Source organism: Acomys minous, assembly GCF_964271855.1.
Source record: "Acomys minous genome assembly, chromosome: 11".
Lineage (NCBI taxonomy): Eukaryota > Metazoa > Chordata > Mammalia > Rodentia > Muridae > Acomys > Acomys minous.
In genome coordinates, this window is record NC_140492.1 from 110,835,574 (window position 1) to 110,858,092 (window position 22,519).

General features: G+C 45.6%; 1 protein-coding gene across 2 annotated transcripts in view; it reads left to right on the top strand.

Moving 5' to 3' along the window:
- The first annotated feature begins 2,510 nt into the window (after window positions 1–2,510).
- PLPP1 (phospholipid phosphatase 1) overlaps window positions 2,511–22,519 on the top strand; it is a 63,286-nt gene continuing 43,277 nt past the window's right edge. Inside the window, exon 1 of one of the 2 annotated variants that reach the window (XM_084801036.1) lies at window positions 2,511–3,027. In XM_084801036.1, the coding sequence (XP_084657162.1) occupies window positions 2,970–3,027 (58 nt within the window). In that variant the 5' untranslated portion in view covers window positions 2,511–2,969. The remainder of the gene's footprint in view (window positions 3,028–22,519) is intronic. The other variant, XM_084801037.1, reaches the window with a different exon arrangement.

Here is a 22,519-nt window from a genome sequence, read left to right on the forward strand (position 1 = left end):
CCTCATGAGAGGGCGCATGTTTGGCAGCTGTGAACTGCCTCGTGCTGGGGTGTGGTCTAGGGCTCTGAGGCTATAAATGAGAGCTCAGCGAGAGCGTGGCGTGGCGTGTGATGTTGACAGGTGGCGGGCGTGCAGCAGTTTGAAGCGAGCAGAGTCAGACGGAGAGGAACGCTTGAGGGCGCAGTGGCTTGGAGAAGACTGCTGACAGCGGAGATTGAGACCCAAAGACCTTTTGACCCTAAACAGCTGAGAAAAGTAAAGGGGTCCCCTTTACGCTCCCCATTAACCTACATAGGCTTGGGACTTGAGGCCTAAACACCCCGAATAAAGCAGTTATTTTTTAAAGCGCTACAGGAGAGCAGTGAGCAGTGTTCCTCCACGGCCTCAGCTCCTACCTCCAGGTTCCTGCCTTTAGTTCCTGCCCGGATGTCTCCTCATGAAGGACGACAACCGTAAGTTGCTTTTGTTCATGCTCTTTATAAGCAACAGACACCAAACTAAGGCAGTACTCGTCTGAAAGGAGATTCCCATCAATGGAACTATAACTTGCTATGCAGCCAAACCTCGCAGCCATGCGCTCGTTACCGGCCAGCTAGCCTCACCCCGGGCTGTTCCTGCTCCATCTTTGTCCTCGCCGAGACTCTCTCATGGCCTCCTCCTCACGCCCTGTAACCTGTCTTCTTTTTTGCTCTACCTGAGACTTTCCCACTGGGACCGCAAGTCCGGCCTTAGCTTCCCTGCCTGCTGTAGGCTGTTCAGCCCTGTACTGACCAATCAGTGATGAGGGAGAACGATTTTTACATAACATTGAGGCAGGAGATTCTTTGACAGTAATAACAATACCAGAATCTGTTAACATTTACCTCACTGCCGGTTCATCAATTAACAATCAAATATACAGAGATACACCTTAATTCAATGTGGATGAAGGTCACCTCTATATGACTTTGCCATCTGGGTCCCATAACTCTGGTAGTTAAGGGAAACAACAGAATAAAAAACGCCACGTCTTTTTTGGGCGTGAATTGTTGAAAGCTTTTAGAAATTATCTAAGTAAACTGAAATTAAAACAAACAAACAAACAAACAAACAATTACATATCTTTAAAAGAAGAATATACTTTCCCCCCAAATACATATATTTTTTGTGGTTTATAGCTGCACTTGGAAATACTTCTGACTCCCCAAGATGAACATCTTCCCACTGGTCTTTTGGTGTGCCTTGCAGGAAGCACCTGAGAAAGCAGAAGGCGTGTTTTGTGATTTGTATCTTACATCTTCACCTAAGAGGGTAACCCCCTGGCCTGGCGGCTCGTGTCTGTAATGCCTTGGGAGGTAAGAGACAGGAGAATGAAGAGTTTAAGGCCATTGGCTGTTACACAGCAGAATGTGAGGCCTGGCCTATGTGAGTCTCCGGAAAAAAAAAAAAAAGCTTTTGAAGCTTGCTTAACATTGGCAGTGGTGGCTTAACTTTTTTTTTTCTCTGGAGACAAGGTATCTCTTAGTAAGTAGCCTTGGCTGTCCTGTACTCGATTTGTAGACCAGGCTGGCCTCCAACTGCTCCTGCCTCTGTCTGCCTCCCAAGTGCTGGGACTAAAGGTGTGCGACACCATGCCCAGCTATCCTATCGGAAAGCAATTTTCACCTATCTATTCTGAGCCTCACCACTTCCCCTTAATTAGAGCAGGCAGCAGGGATCCTCAACATCCTCTTTTTACAAAGTAGGAAGCTGAGATTACTAAATGTCTCCTAAGGGCCTGTTGGGAATGCGAAGGGGATGGCCACTATTGAAAAATTGATACTTATTAAGACATAATTAACACTTCAGTGTGTGTGTGTGTGTGTGAGCATGGCTACGGCTGTGCTCCTGAGCAAAGCAGAGCTCTACCTCTGGACTTGTCTCCTTCCAAATGAAGTCCCTTCTCAGTAGGAGTCCTGACTTGCAGCTGGGGCAGCTGAGCTGGGGATCCCTCGCTGGGTAAGAAAGGGAGGGAGTGAAGCGAGACAGTGGAGAGAATTTCTGCGAAGACATCCATTGGCGGAGGTATTCTTGCTAGGGACAGACCGCGGATTTACATCCATCATATACATCAAAGGTGGGAGGGTAAATTTGTCCAGATATTAAGTATTAAGATATCAAGAATGATCTGATGGCATTGCCTTCTTGCTAAAATCTAGGACCAACAGGGAGGCCAAGATTGCAGGCCTCTCACGGAAGGGGGCCTAGAGGTGAGTAACTTAAACAGCTTGGTGAGGGAGAGCCCGTCGCGGTCCCTTTCCCATGGGAGGAGAAGGATGGTTGCACCATCCTGGTGGGTACACCAGGGTCCAGCTCTCCTTTAATGGAAACGTCTCCTAGTAGCAGGGGCTGAAAGAAGTGAGGGCTCGCCCCGAAAGTCGGAGGGCGGGGCCGGCGTCGCTGATTGGCTGTCCTGCAGGCCTGGGGTTTCCCCCGACTCCGCCCACTGCCGCCTCGCGAGGGCGCGCGCGCGCGCTCCTCCTGCCCGCGCGACCGCGCCCTGGCTCCCGCGGCGCGCTGGGGCGGGAGGAGCCGGAGCCCGTGTTCCTACCCCCTCTTCTCCCCCTTTTCCCCCCCTGCCGCCCCCCCCTCTACCGGGTCCTCAACCTTAAAGCTCAAGTCCGCACGCCCCGCCTGTTGGGGAGGGCAAGGAGCAGCCGAGGGCGTGCGGCCGCGGAGAGCCAGCGCAGGGAGAGCGAGAGCAGGCGCCCTCGGCGGCAGAGCGGCGGCAGGGCGGTGAGGGGTGGTCCAGGCGTTCCATATCCCTCCGTGACAGCACGGCCGGGCCCAACTCGTCGGCGCGCTCGCTGCCCTCAGCGGAGGAGGCATAGTCCTCAGAGGAGGCTGCCGCCATCCCGAGGGCGGGGCTCCTGGGAATTAGGTGTCTGGACCTCCGCTGTCTGTTCCAACCCGCGCCAGCATCAGATAGTCACATCTCCCAGCCGGTGACCATGTTCGACAAGACGCGGCTGCCGTACGTGGCCCTCGATGTGCTGTGCGTGTTGCTGGGTACGTAGGCGCCGCGGGGCCCGGGGGTCTTCCGGGAGTGGGAGGTGGGGTGGGGGTGGGCTTGAGGGAGGGTGGACGACTGCCCGCGGAGCCGCGCATCGGTGTCGGGTGGGTGTGCCTGGCTCGCGCGCTTAGGGCTGCGGGGTTGTGGGGAGCCGCTTGCGCAGCCTGGGGGAGGGTACCCCCCGCTTCTGCATCCAGCACTCTGGCTCCTGCGTAGGCTCCCCCCCGCCATGCCTGTCTGCGGGTGCACTGAGTCTAGCCCTGCTTGGCTGCTGTTCTCGCCTGTACTGTTACCCTCTCTTTCCCGGCCCCACTCTATCAGGCAGGGTGGGCTCCTCCCTCTGCACGGTGCAGAGAGGACCCTGGTCCCTTGGCTCATCCAGGAAGGTTCTGCAGCGAAGCTGGAGGTTTGATGCACCCGGGCTTCTCCCGAGCAGGCGGGCTTCAGTGCCTGGCTTATCGTACTTATGAGAAGCGCTTTAAAGTTTTCGTCTATAAAAGGTTCAGAACGTTCCTAATTAGAAGGCGTCGCCAGGTTGTAAATTGTCAGGTTGCAGGAGGGATTAAAGATGCCAGGTTTCTGCCTGGCGAGGTCTGAGGAAGCTTACTTTTTTTTTTTTTTTTTTTTTTTTTTTTGCCCAGTAAGAGTCCTGCTGTTTCCTTCTGGCGCAGTCTTTGCCTTAGAATGCCTTTCTGTCTCCTGTGACAGCCTGGCAAGGGGTTCTAGAGACTTCTTTAGCTACACCAAAGTTAATGTTATTTTCCTGATTGGAAGAATTTAGTTCTGGAGGTGTCTTATCGCCAGATGCTTTTTTTTTTTCTCTCTCCAGGAAAAACAAAAACAGCCCCCTCACCCCCAAAAGCCCTACCCACCCATCCAACCAAAAAAACCTGAGGTCATTTGGACAAGGGATAGGCTTTCACCTTTTTTCTGTATTGTGTCAGTCACTTGTAAACCCTTTGGGTCAGGCAATTGTACCCAATTGTAAGCCCTTGGAAGTTTGGGGGGGCCACTCTGGTTTAAGTAATTGACTTAGTTCTGGCGAGTTCTCAAGGTGACTAGTGGCTTTTGCATCCTAGATACAAATCTGCATAATGGCTTCTCAGAGATAGGAAATTTCACAGCAGTTCTTGACTTCCTCTCTTCTGCTTCCAACCTGACCACTTAGGTGCTTATAATCTTGTCAAATTGTTAAATTTCAGTACCTTTTTTTTTTGTGTGTGTGCATTTTCTTTAAGAATTCTTTTTACCAGGAGCCCCCTCTCCCCCACCCAACCCAGCCCTTGTAGTTTCACTGTGAGTTGTAGGAGTTACCGTAAGTCTAAAAGTGGGGATTCAGTCCTAGAACAGTCCTTAGGGGGCATGTGGTGACCTGTGACCCAGGCAGTTGTGAGGTGGAGTCAGGAAAATGTTTAGTTCAGGTCCGGCCTGGGCTACCTAGGGAGAGCACGGGTCACTAAATAAAAACAGTCTTTGTAGAAAGGACATACTGTTTTTTAAATTACTGGCTTATAAAATATTTTCCCTTTGTCTCTTTTCTTCCTTTCCTTTCCCTTCCTCCTCTCCTTCTTTAGGGGTAGGGTCTTGCTGTGTAGCCTGAAGGTTTGGAACTTGTGTCCTCTTTCCTCTTCCTCAGCCTCCAGAGTGTTGGGAGTATTGGCACGCTCTATCGTGCCTGGCTAAACTATGTTTTCCTGTGGACTGAACACTGCTGTGGAAGCAACACATACTGCCTAAAGCTAATGTTACTAATGTGAAGCCATATGGTAGAGTTATACTTTTTAGAATTATTAATTAATTTTGGTTTGGGTACATCCCGCCTGCAGATTCCCCTTCTCCCATTCCTCCTGATCCCCGCACCCCCAACCCCCCCTCCCTTCTCCCCAGATCTGCTTCTCATTGCAGGCCTCCCAGTATATCCACTGAACACGCATAATAAGATACAGTAAGACTAGGTACAAACCTTCACACCAAAGCTGGGAGAGGCGACCCCGTAGGAGGAAAATTCCTATGTGAGCCTGGTGTCCTTCCTGCCTTATGCTTGTAACCTTATCACTTGGACGGTTGAAGGAGAAAGATTGTCATGAGGTGGAGACTAATCCGGGCTACATAGTGAGTTGGGGTCAGCCTAGACTACAGAGTGAATCTCTATATTGAACAAATAAACTTGACAAAGATCATGTCTGATGGGAAAGCATATATGCTGTGCAATTTTATTTTCTGGTGGCCTGTATTTTCAACTGATACATCCTGTTGAGCTTGGAGTAATCTTACAGTAATGAAACTGACCCCAAAGTTTTAGGAATATGATTTTAAGGCATTGACAATATTTAGTGTCTTCCCCATACCTCTTGGATTTTTTCTTTTTAAACATGGGACCTGCAGCCTAGGCTGACCTAGAACTCTCTGGGTAGCCCAGGCTGGATTTGAACTTCTGCCAGTCCTTCTGAGTCAACCTCTCCACTATTAGGTAGTAAGAGCCACGGTACCCAGCTACAGTGTCTTTAGGATTTGAAGAAAATCTCTTTTGAGGGATTCCACATTAAGTTTGCTTTTAAAAAAAGATACTTCATCAATTTGGTGTCTTGTTTGTTTGTTTTTTGTCTTTTGTTTGGTTTTCAAGACAGGGTTTCTCCTTGTAGCCTTTGTACCCTTTCTAGACTTGCTTTGTAGACCAGGCTAGCCTCGAACTCACAGTGATCCTCCTGTCTTTGCCTCCCAAGTGCTGGAATTAAAGGCGTCTGCCACCACACCTAGCCAAATTTAGTATTTTTTTGTAATTTATTTTTTTATGTGCAATAGTGTTTTGCCTGCATGTATGTCTGTGTGAGGGTATCACATCTTGGAGTTGCAGACAGTTGTGAGCTGCCATGTGGTTGCTGGGAATTGAACCCAGGTCTTTTGGAAGGGCAGTCAATATTCTTAACCACTGAGCCAACTCTCCAGCCCCATCTGTTTGGATGTTATTTTAATCTGTTTTTATTGCTTTTTCTTGTGCTGCGGCTGAAGTTTCTTTTAAAGCACTTCTGTGTATTGTCTACATAGCCCAGATTTCTCTTTTCCTAGGTAGAAAGTAACTGACTTATTTTTTATTAGATATGAATTTAATTAGGTAGAAAATGTAATTAGATGTAACAACAGCATCAGCTCTCACAATTAGCACTAAGGGGGAACAATGATACAGAATATTTTAAGACTGACTTTTGGAAGACAGGTTTTTATAGTACACTTAAGAGGGTCTAAGGGTTGACAGGCAGAGATTGGCAGCCTAAAATTGTGTTTGCCTCCAGAGAGCTTTCAGCCTGGCTTGAACTTTTTGCTTTTTCCCTTTCTCTGTGGAGCATCTACAGGTAAGAGTTGACTACACTGGCAGAAAGATGAATAAGCATTTCATAAGTATAGGCTATGTGAAAGTGATTCATAATTATAATGTGAATATGTTCCATATTCTGGTAATGACTACCCCAGCGTCGCTCTGTATACCCATTCTAAAGCGATGATGTTACGTGATTTTGTTACATAAGTGCTTTATGATTTTTACCCACGGTAGTGTCTCTTGAAGTCATCATTAAACGTTATGTGTATATGTATTTATGTGTATCAGTTCTTCTGTATGCATACCTAAATTACCAGCTCCTTCAGTGGATTTGGTAAATCCCTTGAAAAAGGAATCTGAGAGATGAGTAAAATGAAATGAAGTCATGCTATCTTCTGGCTCCTTTGAGTCTTTGACTGACAAGCCTATCATTGATTTCTGTCTGAATTTGCCTGCTTGCTTATTTATTTATAGATAGAATTTCACTGTGTAGCTCTGGCTGGCCAGGAGCCCACTGTGGACCAGGCTGACCTTGAACTCAAGAGATCTACCTGCCTCTGACTCCCTAACTGCTGGGGTTGAAGACCACACGTAGCCTTGCTCTTGTTCTTTTGATCAGTGATTCTAGAGTAGTTGGTGAATCCATACCATACCAAAAAACCCCTATATAAAGAAATATATATATATATATATCTTGTTTTATATGTTCTATTTATATATATAACTATATATATAAATATATATAAACAATAGAGAGCTGGCTATTTTAGTCCAATATACTATGTCCTGAATATAACTTACTGTTGAATTACTAAAGGTCATTCTATATTTTAGCCAGCAGTTAATAGACTCAGAGTCCCCACAGACTCAGTGCACTGAGGAATGACTTTTGTACCTCTGTGAGTGCTGGGGAGACAAAGCTAAGTAGGACAGTTCCTTCCCTAAAGAAGCCCCAAATCTAACGAAGGAGAAACAAACAAGATGTTACAACATGCTAAGAGTAGATGTATTTATTTATTATTATGTATACAGTGTTCTGTCTGCACACCTGCAGGCCAGAAGAGGGCACCAGATTACATTATAGATGTTTGTGTACCACCCATGTGGTTGCTGGGAATTGAACTCAGGACCTTGGGAAGAGTAGCCAGTGCTCTTAACCTCTGAGCCATCTCTCCGGCCCTGCAGTGAGTGCTTTTTGACCACTGAGAAGGCCCTTGTCCTAGATCTACACCATTAGGGAGAAGTGACTTATCTGCTTAGCCTTAGAGATACGGAAGTGTCAGAAGTTGCTGAGCATTGCTTTTACAATTTTTTCCTACCCATTTACCACCTTGATCTAGGGGAGTAGGGACTCAAGCATCTGCGCTGGTGGTTAATCTGTAGGCAGTCCTGTGGTATCTAGGAGATTTAAGTGGAACTGGCGAAGCAAGCCTGCTGTTTGTATGTCTGTGTTCTGCTGAGTGGTGTTCATTTTATAATACCTTCCTGTTCTGCATAGCCCTTGCACATAGAAATGATAATGGCTTCCGGATGTTGCTCCCTGAGGATATGCCCACCATCCCTAAACTGTGCTCTCCAAATCCTTCCTGTGCTTTCAAAATGGCCCCCTTATTTTTTTGTCTCCTGACTATATCATCTGAATGTGCTGGGCTTTTTGTTTGTTGTTTTGGCCAGGATCCTACAGATATACCCATTTGTGTCCAAACCAGAACGGAGAAGGCTTTTCTTTATGTACCGGTCACCAGTTACAGCTGTCTTTGATAGCAATGCATCAGGAACTTTTCCATTATTGTTAGCTTTGTCTTTTTTAAAGGTTTATCTATTTAGTGTGTGCGTGCGTGAGAGAGAGAGAGAGAGAGAGAGAGAGAGAGAGAGAGAGAGAGAGTGACAGACAGACAGACAGTCACACAGACACACAGAGAAAAAAAGAGCGTGTGCGCCTGTTTCGGTTTATGTGCATGTATGTGCAATGCCTGCAGATTGCATAAGGTGGAGTCATATTCTCTGGAACAGTTGATTGTGAGCCACTGTGTGGGTGTTGGGAACCTAGCCTGGGTCTTCTGAAAGAGCAAGTGCTCTAAACCACTGAGCCATCTCTCTCCCCCAGGATGGTACCTCATGTTGGCCTTATTGGGAGGAGAATTCAGGTTTCCTTATTATGCTCCAAATAAAGCATCATGCCAAAACACAGTCAGTAGGTGTAGAATAAAATTTGATGGCAAAACATTGGCCCCCAACAGCCAGCAGTTATGAAATCCCTGTCACTTGTTACCTAAATACTGATGTCATCCCCATAATACTGACATCCCTTTAATGCGTTAGTTAATATTATACTCCCTAAGGCGTGATCCCTCACACGTGCGTAAATAGTCTCAGCTTTTTTATACCTTCTTCCTTTTCTTCCTAAATTGATTCATTCATTGGCATATCTCCTACATTTGCTAGCATCTGACTTTAGGCACTCCATTCAATTAAGGTCATTTCTTTTGCTTCTGCTGAAAGTTTGCTGGGTTTGTGTCTTTAACTTTTCTCATTGTTTCTAGTAATAGAAGGAGTGAGAATCTCAGAAAACGCACACGAGTTTGTCAGACTGCGTGTTCTCGTGTCAGAGTAAGATCTTGTCGCTTTTTCTTCCGTTGGCTGGGTAGTGTGGGGCAGGGCTGGAGGCTGCAGGGGACTGCTACTCTCAGGTGCCCTGACTTGGTTCCATGCAGTTGAGTCGACTTTCACCTTTAAACTCGGGCGTGGAAATGTCTAGAGAACTTTCCACATACATGTTTTATGAACTGTGAATTTTTCATTTATATTTTCTTTGAATTACGTCCTTTTGGGAACTCAGAGGCACAGGATGGGTCTTACTAATTCCATTCTTGTTTAGTCATTTTTGGCTGAGCTCTACAAAAGTGGCAGAGATGTTTGGGGAATTACTCTGATTTTAAAAATGAAGATTTTGCTGTTTAAATGTGACGGTTGTTAATATTTACCAAGAGGTGGAGATGCTGCCAACATAGGTGAGCAAGCACCAAGATCCAGGCGGATTAGTAAGCATACTGTGCAGTTTTAATTTTTGTGGAAAAGGGATTTGGGTTTTTAAAAATTATTTTTGTGTGTGCATGGTTTTCAGAAAACAACTTTGAGTAATCTTTTTTTTTCTTCCAATTCTGTGTAGGTTCTGGGAATTGAGCTCAGGTTGTCAGACTTGCATGACAAGCACTTTTACAGCTCAAGCCATCTCACTAGCATGTGGGATTGAAAGCAGTTTGTCTGCACAGTAAGCAGATTAGGTGCTGATGGCTTAGGTGCCATTTTGCTTTATTTTCTTTTCAAAAGCAGCATTTACCCTCTGGAGGTTATGTATGGTGGCTGCAAGAAGCTTTCGGACTTTCTCACCTTTAAAAAAAAGTTCTTGGCCAGGCTTGGTGGTGCACGCCTTTAACCCCAGTACTCTGGAGGCAAAGACAGGGGATTGCTCTGAGTTGAAGGCCAGCCTGGTCACAAAAAAACAAGACCAGTATAGCCAAGGCTACACAGAGGAACCCTGTTTGAGGGGGGAGGGGGGGATGGATATGTTCTTGTTCTTTCTTCTTTTTTTCAGTTAAAGAGAAAAAAAGAGAGAGCATCTCGTGTAACCTAGGCTGGCTTTGAACTTCCAAGCCTACTGCCTGTGTCTCCCGAGTGCAGGCATGATGGATGCAGCACCATGCCTGGCTTCATGAGGGGCCGGGGCTTCCTGCATGCCTGAGCATTCTGCCAACCCAGCCGCGTTCCCATTGTTTTTCATTCCTCCCAACTTCCTTTTTTTTTTTTCCTCCTGCTTTTTTCTTTTCACCTTGAGGTTTTTAAAGTCTAGATGGCTGAGGCAGAGTTTTGTTTTGCCCTAGTCTTTTCCTTAGCTGGAGTCTAGAATTGGGAATGACTTGCTCTTTAAAGGCTGTAGGTTTTCCTTTAGCACATTAGAAACAGTGCATTCTTGCAGTGGACTTTGGACATAAACTTTCTCAATTCAAATTCTTTCTCTTTAGTTTACTAATATGTGACACTGGGGATGTTCTCTTTGAATACCTGTCTCTCCTCAGCTGTATAATATATAATAATCTACTCATATCTTTTTTTGTGTGTGAAATTTAAATGAGTCAGCATGTAAATTACTTAGAGAAGTGCTTTGCACTTACTGTATATATTGAGTAAAATAATTCCCTGTAACTCTAGTACCCTCAACACAATAATTAGTAGAAGTAACATCACCTAGTTTTGTATTTACAGACTTTAAAACCTTTCCCATGAGAGTTCATGAAATGCCTTTGAGATCCAGTGTTTTACCAGCTGTGTGTAAACCCCACATACATACAACAGTAATTCCAGGCAAGGTAGAAACTGATCTGTTTAATTTTGATAAGGTGTAATTGAGTAAGTGGAAAACCTGTTACTGTATACAGTGATAAGTTTTAAGTTTCACCTTATTCATGAAAAAGAGAATTAGTTATACCCTTACTATTTTTACTGCTTACGTCTTTGGAATGGTTGTTCTGCATCTTAAAAACAAATTGAGCTAAGACTCGTAGGGTTGTTTTTTTTTTTTTTTTTAACAGCTGTAGTTGTACCTTCTCATTTGTATATAATGTCTTCCTTTGTTTTTTGAAGCAGGATTCCATGTAGTCCAGGTTGGCCCTGAACTGACTGTGGAGCCAAGGGTGACTCTGAGCTCCTGAGCTTTCTCCCTCTCAAGCACAAGAGCCTGGGACCTGCCCCACCCCATGTATATGCATTCCGCAATTTGAATTTCTCTTTCTAATTAATCAGCAAAGAAACAGTTGTGTAGTATCCTCTCTTCCTCTCCTTTCTTCTTTCTTTCTATCATGAACATTGTGCTGTGTGGTGTGTGTGTGTCTGTGTGTGTGTGTGTGTGTGTGTGTGTCTGTCTGTCTGTCTGTCTGCACGCACATGTGGGGGCCAAAGGTCAACCTCAGTTGCTCCTCAGGAGCCTTGTGTTTGGAGACGGTCCTCTCATGGGGACCTGGGTCTGGTGAGCCTCAAGCAGCCTCCTGTTGTTGCTTTCCCAGTGCAGGGACCCGAGCTTGCCTGTCTTGTTTTGTTTTAAACGCAGGTGCTGGAGATTGAACTCAGTGCCTCACACATGCGGGGCAAGCGCTGAGCAGTGTGATGAACTAAGCTGTCTCTTCCGTGGCCCCTCTTTCTCTCATTGATCTCTTTCTCCTCTTCCCTGTCTTTCTCCGCCCTCCTTCCTTCCTGACTTTTCTTTGAGTTTCCTACAGGCCAGGCTGGCCTCACACTTGCCTTGTAGCTGAAGCTGACCTTTACTCCTGGTCACCCCGCTGCTATCTCCCCGCTGGGATCTGGGGTATGTGCACCATACTGGGCTTGCCCTGGTTGTACATGTATTTATTTTGACATGTGTTAACTTGAGATTGTCTCTGTGTTATACAAATCTAGCATTAAGTTTTGGAAAGTACTTGAGTCTGTATCAGTTTTCATTAATTTACTAAGTGCACATTAAGTGCTTAATACAGCGCCAGAAGCTGAAAGCGCTGGTGTGAGAAAGGGAGGTTCTCCGTGCCAATGTGCACAGTGCTCCGCGGAGGCTGTGGGAGAATTAAAAGAGGAGCAGCCATCAGTGAGGCTTGGATGGCTTATCTAAGGAAGGAGTATTTGAAACAACGAGAAGTAATTACATTGAGATGAAAATGAGTTGCCCATGGAGGAGCTAGGAGGCTGATTCTAAGGGTAAGGAAGAGCAGGTGGCCGGAAGGGGGAAAGAGGCCCGCAGCCAGTTTTGGCATTGCTGTAGCATGGAGTGCCTCACGGCAGTGGATGGCCAGGGCAATTTCCCTCAAGCTGCGTGGCAAAAGTGGGTTTTTGTTTTGTTTTATTCTTGTTTTTCACCTTTTCCTTTGGAGCTTGTATCTTTAGAACCTTAAATGTTAATGTTGTGAGCTGCAGGCATGAGAGGCAGCAGGTAAAAAACTGGTGTTAGGATCTCTTTAGTAAGAGTAGCAGCCTTCTGGATATGGATATCTCTCTATCTCTGTCTGTCTGTCTGTCTATCCATCCATCCCTGTAGTCCACAGAGGAGGCTGGGGAGCTAGCAAGGAGATGTTCTGTCAGCTATCACAGCCTTGAAACAAAGCCGTTGTCTCTTTGAAATTGTCCATAAGTAGCTTTTTATTTTATTTTTGTTTAATCAAACAAATGGTTTTTGCATGGGGCCAGGGGTGGGGTGTAGGGGAGGGTAGAGGTGTAGGCAGTGTGATTGAATTACCACATGCATCCACACCCCTCCCCCACCTCCCTGCTTGAACCTATATTTCCTAGGAAAGTGCTTTAACACTGAGCCTCTCCCCACAGTTCTTAATTTCAGCTTAGAAAATAGTAACATACTGATTTAGTGCTTTCCGGGCCTGTGTAGGCCGTGCACTGTCTCAACAGCTGACCCGGGGTGATTGACTGGCGTGGCCGCCTCCTCTCTGCACATCCTGGAACTCAGCCACAGGGCAGCTGTAAATGGTCTGGGCAGGAATTGGAAGTGTACGTTTCAGGGTTGCAGCTTTCGAATTGTGATTAGTTGTTTCAGATTTTGGGTAAGTTATAATGAGTGGAACGGGTAAAGAAATGGGGGGGGGGTGGTATTGGGCTAACTAAAAATAATGATTACTATAGGTGGGCCCAAATATTTAACAATTGTTTTTGTCCTGTTTGGTTATGTGGGTTCAGAGTCAGTGTCTGCTTACCATATTTTGAGCATGAATCTACTGTCTAAAACAGGCACTTTAATTTCCACAGTTCGGGGTGTAATGACCATGGAGCGTTAGCAGTGAGGTAACTAGCTGGGATGTAATTGAAGGATGCGGCTAATTTGTCCTGTTCTGTGGCATTCCTGGAGGCCTTTTCTTCGAATGGGATTGCTGTTGGAGGCATTCCTGAGTTCTCACAGTTCTTCCTGCATTTCAAGTGAATCATGTGTAGTGTTCAAAGTCAGGCACTCTAGCCGACGTAGTTAGATCTTCGTGGTTTAGTCCTGTGTTGTCAGTTCTTAGAACTGTTGCTAGAGTCTTTTCCTGGGTGAGGTGTCTAGGAAATGGGTGTAGGAAATGGGTGTAGGAAATGGGTGTAGGAAATGGGTGTAGGAAATGGGTGGCGGAAATGGGTGTAGGAAATGGGTGTAGGAAATGGGTGTAGGAAATGGGTGTAGGAAATGGGTGTAGGAAATGGGTGTAGGAAATGGGTGGCGGAAAAGGTCTTTAGTTAATTGGCAGCTTCCCCTCCTCCTCCTCCTCCTCCTCCTCCTCCTCCTTCCTTCTTCCTTCTTCCTTTCTTCTTCTTCGTTTTTCAAGATAGGATTTCTCTGTGTGTCCTGGACTCACTTTGTAGACCAGGCTGGCCTTGAACCCACAGTGATCCGCCTGCCTCTGCCTCCCGAGTGCTGGGATTAAAGGCGTGCGCCACCATCTTCCAGCAATTGACAGCTTCTTAAGCTGGGTTCTCCTTTGCTGTCTGAGGTCATTTACATCCGTATAAGAGAGATGGGTTGGCCGCTTGTAGTGCTAGCAGGGTAAAGGAGGACAGAACTATGTTTATTGATGATCTGTGATTTGCTTTTGGTACCATGAGACAACTGTGAAGTATATAGTACTGGCTTTATTTCATGCCCTATCACTGGGAATAAAAAATTGATCGGAATAATAAAGCTCATGAGTTCTAACGAGTTCTTGCTTATTACAGAATACAGACTCATGAGAAATTAATTGTGTTACTATCTGAGTTAGTAATCTTTACACTGAGCTTGCCAGGGTGAGCAAAACAAGCTCTCCATCCTCAAGAGCTGCACACGGCCTTGTAAGAGGAGACGGGCTTCACTCAAAAGTCGGCCTGTGTTTAGAGATAGTTCCCGCAGACCACTGCTCTCTGTGGCGGAGGTAACAGGAGGCTCCAGGAACATTACTTTTGGTTGGTGCTGAGTTACGGATCTGGTAGAAAATTCAGGAAACGAACCCGTACACATTATGTTCTTACAGATTCTTGGAAGGTATGTGGTACACAGGAGGCATTCAGATGTTTGTCATATGAGTAAATAAACGCGTCAGCGACCCTTCTAAGCCGTGAGAATGCATTTGAGTCAGCCGCTTTTATGCAGCTCCAGCTCCGTCTGTTGCTGTGATACTGGGCAGGTCACCGCCGCTCCTCCAGAGTTTCCTCATCTAATGAGGAAAAGGATGATGTTCCTAGTGCCGTCCTGGTACTGCTGTGATAATGTGTGAGGCAGTGCCCGTGACATGTGTAGCTTGGTCTTGGCCTACAGTAGGCACTCAGCGTTGTAATTTTAATCATTATCGTTATTAAGCTAGTCAGCCAATTTTGTATCACTGACACATGGCATTTAAATGTGACTGCCTTTGCTGGTGAGCTTTCTTTTGGAATACTGTTGACCGTAGCTCTGACTGCAGTTGTCGTTTTCTCGTTCTCTGTGTATATGTTTGTATGTGTGTGTGTGAAAGAGACAAGAGAGGGGAGAGAGAGGAATCAAACGCAGTCTCACGCGTATCAAGCAAGGACGGAACCACTATTTCAGCAGCACTGAAGATGCTCTTCAGAGCCAGGCGGTGGTGGCACACATCTTTAATCCCAGCCCATCAGAGGCAGAGGCAGCTGGACCTCTGTGAGTTCGAAGCCAGCCTGATTGAGTTCCAGGACAGCCAAGGATACACAGAGAAATCCTGTCTGGAAAAACTAAAAACAAAGAAAGGAAAATTTAAAAGGGGGTGGGGTGGTGGAAAGATGCTCTTCAGTTTCCTGGGCCATTTCTGTTCTGGTTCCCCAGATGGGACAGGGTTTTGTATCAGTGCGTAGCTGAAACAGTCTGTGAATGCTAAATCGTCCTGCCTCTGCTTCCAGAATGCTGACGTTACAGATGTGAGCTGCCCCACCAGGCTTGCTTGCATGATTTCTAACCCGTTTCCTTCTGGAGGCAGTCTGTCTGTCTGTGTGTGTAGGTGAGCCGTATTCTCACCGCTGACAGGCACGGCAACGACGGAACACGCACGGTTGAGAGAGAACAGCAACCTAGGAACAGCAATGAGCACGTACGCTGGTCAGGAGCTAACTGAAATGTTAGGTTGCCCGAGCTAAACTGCAGGTTGTCTAATTCTTGTGGTCAGTATGAGCTCAAGGAAAGGGTGCAGCCATTTGTCTGAGTTAGGCTTTTACTGCTGTGAGGAGACACCATGACCAAGGCAACTCAAGGAAAACATTTAACTGGGGCTGGCTCACAGTTCAGAGGTGTAGTCCATTGTTATCCTGGCGGGAAGCATGGCGGCGAGTGGGCAGCCATGGTGCTGGAGAGGGAGCTGGGAGCTCTACATCTTGATCAGAAGGCAGCAGGAGGAGACTGCTTTGTTTCACCCTGGGCAGAGCGTGAATGTATGTATCTTCAAAGCCACACCTCCACAGTGACACACTTTCTCTAACAAAGCCACACCTCCTCCAATAAGGCCACACCTCCTAATAGTGCCATTCCCCATGGACAAGCCTTCAAACACATGAGTCTATGGGGCCATACCTATTCAGACCACCACAGACGTGCCTTCCAGTGTGCTCTGGGATAGTTCTAACTTAGAGGGCGTTAGACATATGACTATATGTAATTAAAATTCATAAATTTTCATTAAGTGAAAAACATTTACAGATAACATCCCAGATTTGATTTAGTTACCCTGGGGCACAGAGGCAAGAGATTGTCCTTATTTTTTTACCCAAAGGCATAGATAAGATACAACTATTAAGTGTGCTGCTTTCCGAATATTATCTACATCTGACCCAATGGCCCATTTGGAGAACAGGTTTCTTTGATGTTATCAAAACCTGTTAATCAGCTTTTGGGTAATGGTGATTTTATAGCTAGTAGGTGTTATCTGTATTAAAACTGTAAAATCCCAAGTGCTGCCATGAATGTAGACCATTAACGGATGAAGAGTGTGATTAAACATGAAAAGCCACTAATTTAGAAGTCAGATTCTGCTCCTGCCTCTACTTTCCCCTGTGATCTTCATGGCCAGAATTACATGACTGCTTCATGTAGTCATAATGTAAATCATAATTAAGATAATGCCTGTGTTGCCTGTCTCAGGCTGACAGTGGTCCGTGGAGCACACTACAGAAGGAAAGTCAGTCAGCTACCACATGCTGTTCGTTTTGCAGTAGTTCAGACCAGTGGACTCGCGATAAAGAAACCACCGTTCCAGTCTAGTCCCCTGAATACCAGGGGACTTCCCTCGGTGCCAAAAATAGTTGGTCTTCTCACACGGCATTGAGGGCATGCTTTTAAAATTATAATCTGCGGGACTGGAGAGCTGGCTCAGTGGTTAAGACCCTAGCTGTTCTTCCAGAGGAAGAGCATGGCTCATGACTGTTTAATTCCAGTTCCAGATGAGCTGACACCCTCACACAGATGCACATGGGGGTAAAACACCAATGTGTGTAAGATTAATATATATATGTGTGTGTGTGTGTGTCTGTGTGTGTATACATACACACTCACATGCATGCACACAAAATCTGCCTGTACCTTCTGGACAATACATAGAAAGGTGCCCATTTAACAGAATAAACACTGTGGACAATTCATGGTTAGGGAGGTGAGATTTGAATGTTAGAGTAAAATTGCTACTAACAGATGGTTTGTCACCACACACACAAACACACACACTTCCATGAACTCTTGAGGAATTTCACATACTTACCCTATAGCTACAGAGACCCAACAGCAACCAGAATTAAAATAGCATAACATCTTGGCCCAAATTACAAGAAAGCCTTAGCAAGTTTGAACCCTATATAAGAACCATGTTTCTTTTTTCCTTATAATTAAAAATGTATATTTGAAACATTGAAGTATTTAATACTCATGACTGAAATCTTAGCCTCCAGGGAAGCTCTGAAGTCTACAGACCTGATAGGGGTTACGGCTAAATTGGTCTATGCTGATAAAAAAGAGACAAAAAGGAAAGTGGAAAGATTTTCTTTTTTAAAGAAAAAAAATTTCCAACTAGTCCCTTACTGCCGTCCAGAGGGTCTCAGGGGGAGCAGAACGCTGAGGACAAAAGGAGTCATCATGAGGACGTGCTTGCGAGGCCCGAAGCTGCCGCCCACTAAAGGGACGGTGGAGGGAATGTCGGGAATTATTACTTTTTAAGTTAGTAGTTCAACTCATGAGAGCTGGTGAAATCCCAGGAAGAAGTTATAAAATGTAACACTGATACCGCAGGCTGGTTGGAAGATGTTCAAGCTAACATGGTTGCAGTAACTGGTGAGGGGACTGCTGGATGCAGAGGAATCCCTTAAAAAGTTGTAAGATGCCAGTCATACATGCAGGGCACTCCCACTTAGTCCCTAGCCCCACATAACAAGCCACCAGGCCCGCAAGATGGCTCAGCAGGTAAAGAAGCCCATGCCACTCAAGCCTGCCTCACCTGAGTTGTATGCTCAGAACCCACAGTAGAGAGACAGCCAACTCCTGGAAGTTGTCCTCTGACCTCTACTCTCCAATACACACGGCAATAATAAATACAGTGGAAAAAAACCCTGCACATGGTGATGTGTACTTGCAATCCCAGGGTGCACAGAAATAGGTCATTTCCTGGGGCCTGGTGAGGGTTAGGCCAGTGACAGACCTTGGCTTGTTTCAAAAACAAGGATGGACGATGCCTCCTGAGGAGTGCCACCTAAGATTTTCCTCTGGCCTCCACCCACTGGCACACCCACGTGTACCTATACATTAAAAATATATAAGGCTGGAGGTGGTGGCACATAATTCCAGCACTTGGAAGGCAGAGGCAAGGGCATCTCTGAGTTTGAAGCCAGCCTGGTCTATAGCGTGAGCTCTAAGACAGCCAGGACTACCCAGAGAAAGAAACCCTGTCTTGAAAGAACAAAACCAAAAAGACAGCTTTGAGGTCGGAGATGCAGCTCAGTGGTAGAGCGCTTGCCCAGTGAGCGCGGCCCTGGGTTCAGTCCTCAGCTCTGGGTGGCTGGGCAGGTGTGGCAGGTGAGCAAGGGACGCAGCATGGCCACGCTAGAGTAGTGTTCCCATGTCTCCAGATATGCCAGCCTCTGCCCTACTCTTGACACAGTTTCAGCATTAGTTCAAGCAGGCTTGGAACTCTCAATCCTCCTGCCTCAGCTTGCATGCCCTTTTCCTTCCCTCTTATTTTATATATGTGTCCAAGACGTGTGTTGAGGGGCACATGTAACATATGCTACAGCATGCATGTGGAGGTTGTGTTGAGGGGCACATGTAACATATGCTACAGCATGCATGTGGAGGTTGTGTTGAGGGGCACATGTAACATATGCTACAGCATGCATGTGGAGGTTGTGTTGAGGGGCACATGTAACATATGCTACAGCATGCATGTGGAGGTTGGAGAACCCTGTGGAGTCTGTTTTCTCTTCCCGCTTTTATGTGGGTTCTGGGGGTCAAATTTATTTATTTATTTTTTGAGCCAGTCAATCACCTTTTATTGGACACTAGTTGTCAGGTTATAAAGAGTCCGCCACAGTGGAATTCTTCGTGGGCGGGGCTGTCAGGCGTGCAGTGCCCTCCGTGGTGACCTGGGGGTCAAATTTAAGTCACCCGCTGCAGCACCTCATTGACTCACACCAGCTTTTGAGTGTGTGCGTGTTGTAAACAGTGTACTAATTTAGACATGCCAGTTTGGTGACTTCTTGACAAAATGAGAGTCTTTTATATTCCTGAGATACTAAAGTTAGTAAATGTTATTTTAGTTTCTGGACCCTTGGCCACTTGGCATAATTTCAGACTAAACACACTTTATGTAAATGCTCTTAGGATTTGAAAGGCATTTTTTATATTTGGTGGGATGTAAGCTGTATTGGTCTCAGGTATGAAGTCTTAGGTCTGGATCTCACTTGATTGTTTATATTTCCCCTACAGTTGAATGCTGGACTTGTAGCATGCTGGGCAAATTTTCCTGAGGTACTTGCCTTATTTGTAGATTCTTGAAATTTTTCTACACATATTTTGAGCGCCAAGATAACTAATTTTGTATCTAGATAATAAACCAAATCAGTCTGATTTCTGTAAGTTTGATTAATGAAACAGTCTCCTTAAAGATCTCTCTCTCAACTGCTACCCTGTACAACTTCTGAGACATTTATGTATATCCTGTAGATGACTACTCTAGAATTATTTATTTATTTATTTTTCATTTTTTGAGACAGGGTTTCTCGTGTAGCCTTGGCTGGCCTGGACTCACTTTGTAGACCAGGCTGGCCTCAAACTCACATCGATCCACCTGCTTCTGCCTTGTTTTTTATTTTTACACACACACACACACACACACACACACACACACACACACACACAATGTGTACCTACTGCCTGCTAAGACCAGAAAAGGACACTGTATTCCTTAGACCTGGAGTTACAGAGGGTTGTGAGCTGCCATGTGTGTGCTGGGAACTGAACCCAGGTCTTCTGGAAGAGCAGCCGGTGCTCTTAACTACAGAGCTGTCTCTGCAGCTTTTATTTTTCTACTTAAACAAGATTATTTCGACTACCATTATTACTGTGTGTGTGTGTGTGTACCTGAATGTATGTGCACATACATATGTGGATGCTCCTGGGTGACAGATCCCTTGGAACTTGAATTGCAGCGTTTGAGGCCCCTAGTGTGGGTGCTGAAATCTGAACTTTGGTCCTCATGACAGAGCAGCGTCAGTTCTAAGCACCAGGCCTTCTCTCCTGCCCGCTAACATTGCTGTGTTGAGATCTCTATGCTGGCTGCTCTGACTACAGGCTCCTCCTACAGCAGCTGTGCCTCAGCTGCCCAAATAGCAGCCTGTAGTACACGGCGGCACGTGAGGCTGTATTGTACTTAGAGGCAGTCTTTTCCTTTTTTTTTTTTTTTTTTTTTTTTTTTGCCCCAAACTTTCAAGATAGGGTCTCTCTATGTAGCATACACTAGTCTAGAACTTGCTGTATAGCTGAGCTGGCTTCAAACTTGAAATCCTCCTGCCTCAGTCTCTAGAGTGTTAGGATTATAATTGTGTGCCACCACGCCCAGCTAGTCTTCTTCAGAATTTTAGTGGCTATGTGCTATTTCACTGTTTGTGTCTGGCATTCATCACTTTGTTCCTCATTTAAAACTTTGTGCTTTTCTTAACATTTATTTGTGTGCGCGTGTGTATGAGTGAGTGCCCCAGCTCACGCAGGGAGGTATAGCTTCTGAGACCTGGTTCTCCCCTCCCCCCGCCAGGGTTTACTTGCTGAGCCACCACACAGGCCCACATTTGAATACCTAGCCTCGCTCTCTGATTCAGTGTGCGCTGGTCTATTCTGTCTTGGTACTTCCTTTAACATCAGATCAAACCAGGCAAACAGATTAGTGTTGGCCCTAAGAGGGCGAGTCTGCTAGCTTCTGTGCTTCAAGGATTACATAGACATTTTTTAGAAAGATCATTACAATACTTGAATTAAGCTTTCTGAGAGATTAACAGATCACAGCAAGAGGCCATAAGGGAAAGATTAGGCAGTGAATTTTTTTTTTAATAAGGATAAATCTTAGTATGCCAGCTACCACATTAGCATATGAGTTTTTAGTTCATAACATTTCTGAGTGGTAGGTAAATATTGCTCTCACTCACTCGATGAGGAAACTGAATTAGGAAAGAAATTTACGAATACTCATTCAAGTGGTAGCTGGGAATGTGCCAGAAGCGAACCAATGCAGGCGCACCCGACTCCCCAGCCTTGTCCTGGGCTCCATCCTGCTGCACTGACCGCAGGACAGCAGGAGCCACAGGGGTTCAAGCCGTAAGGCAAGTAGACCGCTGCCTGTGGAGGCGTGAGGCCGGTGTGGAGGCGACAGGAGCTTCAGCCAGGCTGCGGTGGCTCGTTGTTGCTTTCTTTTGTTACACAATTCAAATTTCTCTTGGCGTAGAATTAATTCAGATTAAAAAAAAATTACTGATTTTTATTTATGTGTATGTGTGTGTTTGTACATAAGTTTGTGTACCATGTGTGTGCAAGTGCCCAAGGAGAGCCAGAGGAGCATCAACGCCCTGGAACTGGTACTCCAAGGCACTGTGAGCTGCTCTATGTAGGGGCTGGGAACCAAGCCCGGGCCTCTGCAAGAGCAGTGTGTACACTTAATCTCTCCAGACCCATGTGATGGGCTAAGGCAATGGAGAATTTAGCCGTGTAATTGCTCCAGAGTCAGGATACAGAATCAGTCAGTTTTTTCATGAGTCACTGATCTGTTATTCTTTCACACTTCTCCTTTGTAATCTACTTCCCCTACTGCCCTTCGCCTCTGGTAACCACTGAGCCGTTCTCCATCCTATAATGTCATATAATTCACATAAATGGCGTTATATGATGTGTGTAGCTGTTCGAGTAGGCATGATGCATTTCTGATAGGTGCACATATTATGGCACAATTTTCTGTCCGTTTCAAAATGTGCCCTTATTATTTCCAACTCCAATTCCAGTTCTGAAAACAAAATGTTTTGGCCGTAATTAAGTTATAGCTTCAAGTACCAAAGAAATCTCAAATAGATTTCCCTGATCAGTGCCCCAGGGAAGGGAAGCTAATCACACATCACTTAGTCATGCCCCTGCCTCTTCCATACAGAAAGCCACATGGAAAATTTGCTGCTGACTCTGTGACCTTAGACAGCTTGGGAAAAAAAAAAAGGACAGCTGTTAGCACAAGGGAGCGGTAGGATGAATGCTCCTGGCCACCTGGCCCAGTTTCACGTGCTTTTTCAGAAAGGAAACAACAGGTGATCAGCAGGTGTGAATAATAGGCGAACACTCTGCTCTCTCCTCCTCACAACACACTTTCTCTGTCACAACTCTCTCAGTGAGTGAGTGAGAGTGTGTGTGTGTGTGTATGTGTGTGTGTGTGTGTGAAGAATCTGAGAGTACATAGTAAAGTGCCCATCTGTAACAGCTTTGGAAGTGTTTGGCTTTGCTTTTGTTTTCCTGGGATCCTGTGGGCAGATGCTCTACCACTGAGCACATACTCTGGATTTTTTTTTAAAGCTGTTTAAATATATTCCTAAAAATATCAGAAGTATGTGAATGAACCAAAATGCTATAAGGTTGAGGATATTGTTAGGAATTACCAACTCAAAAC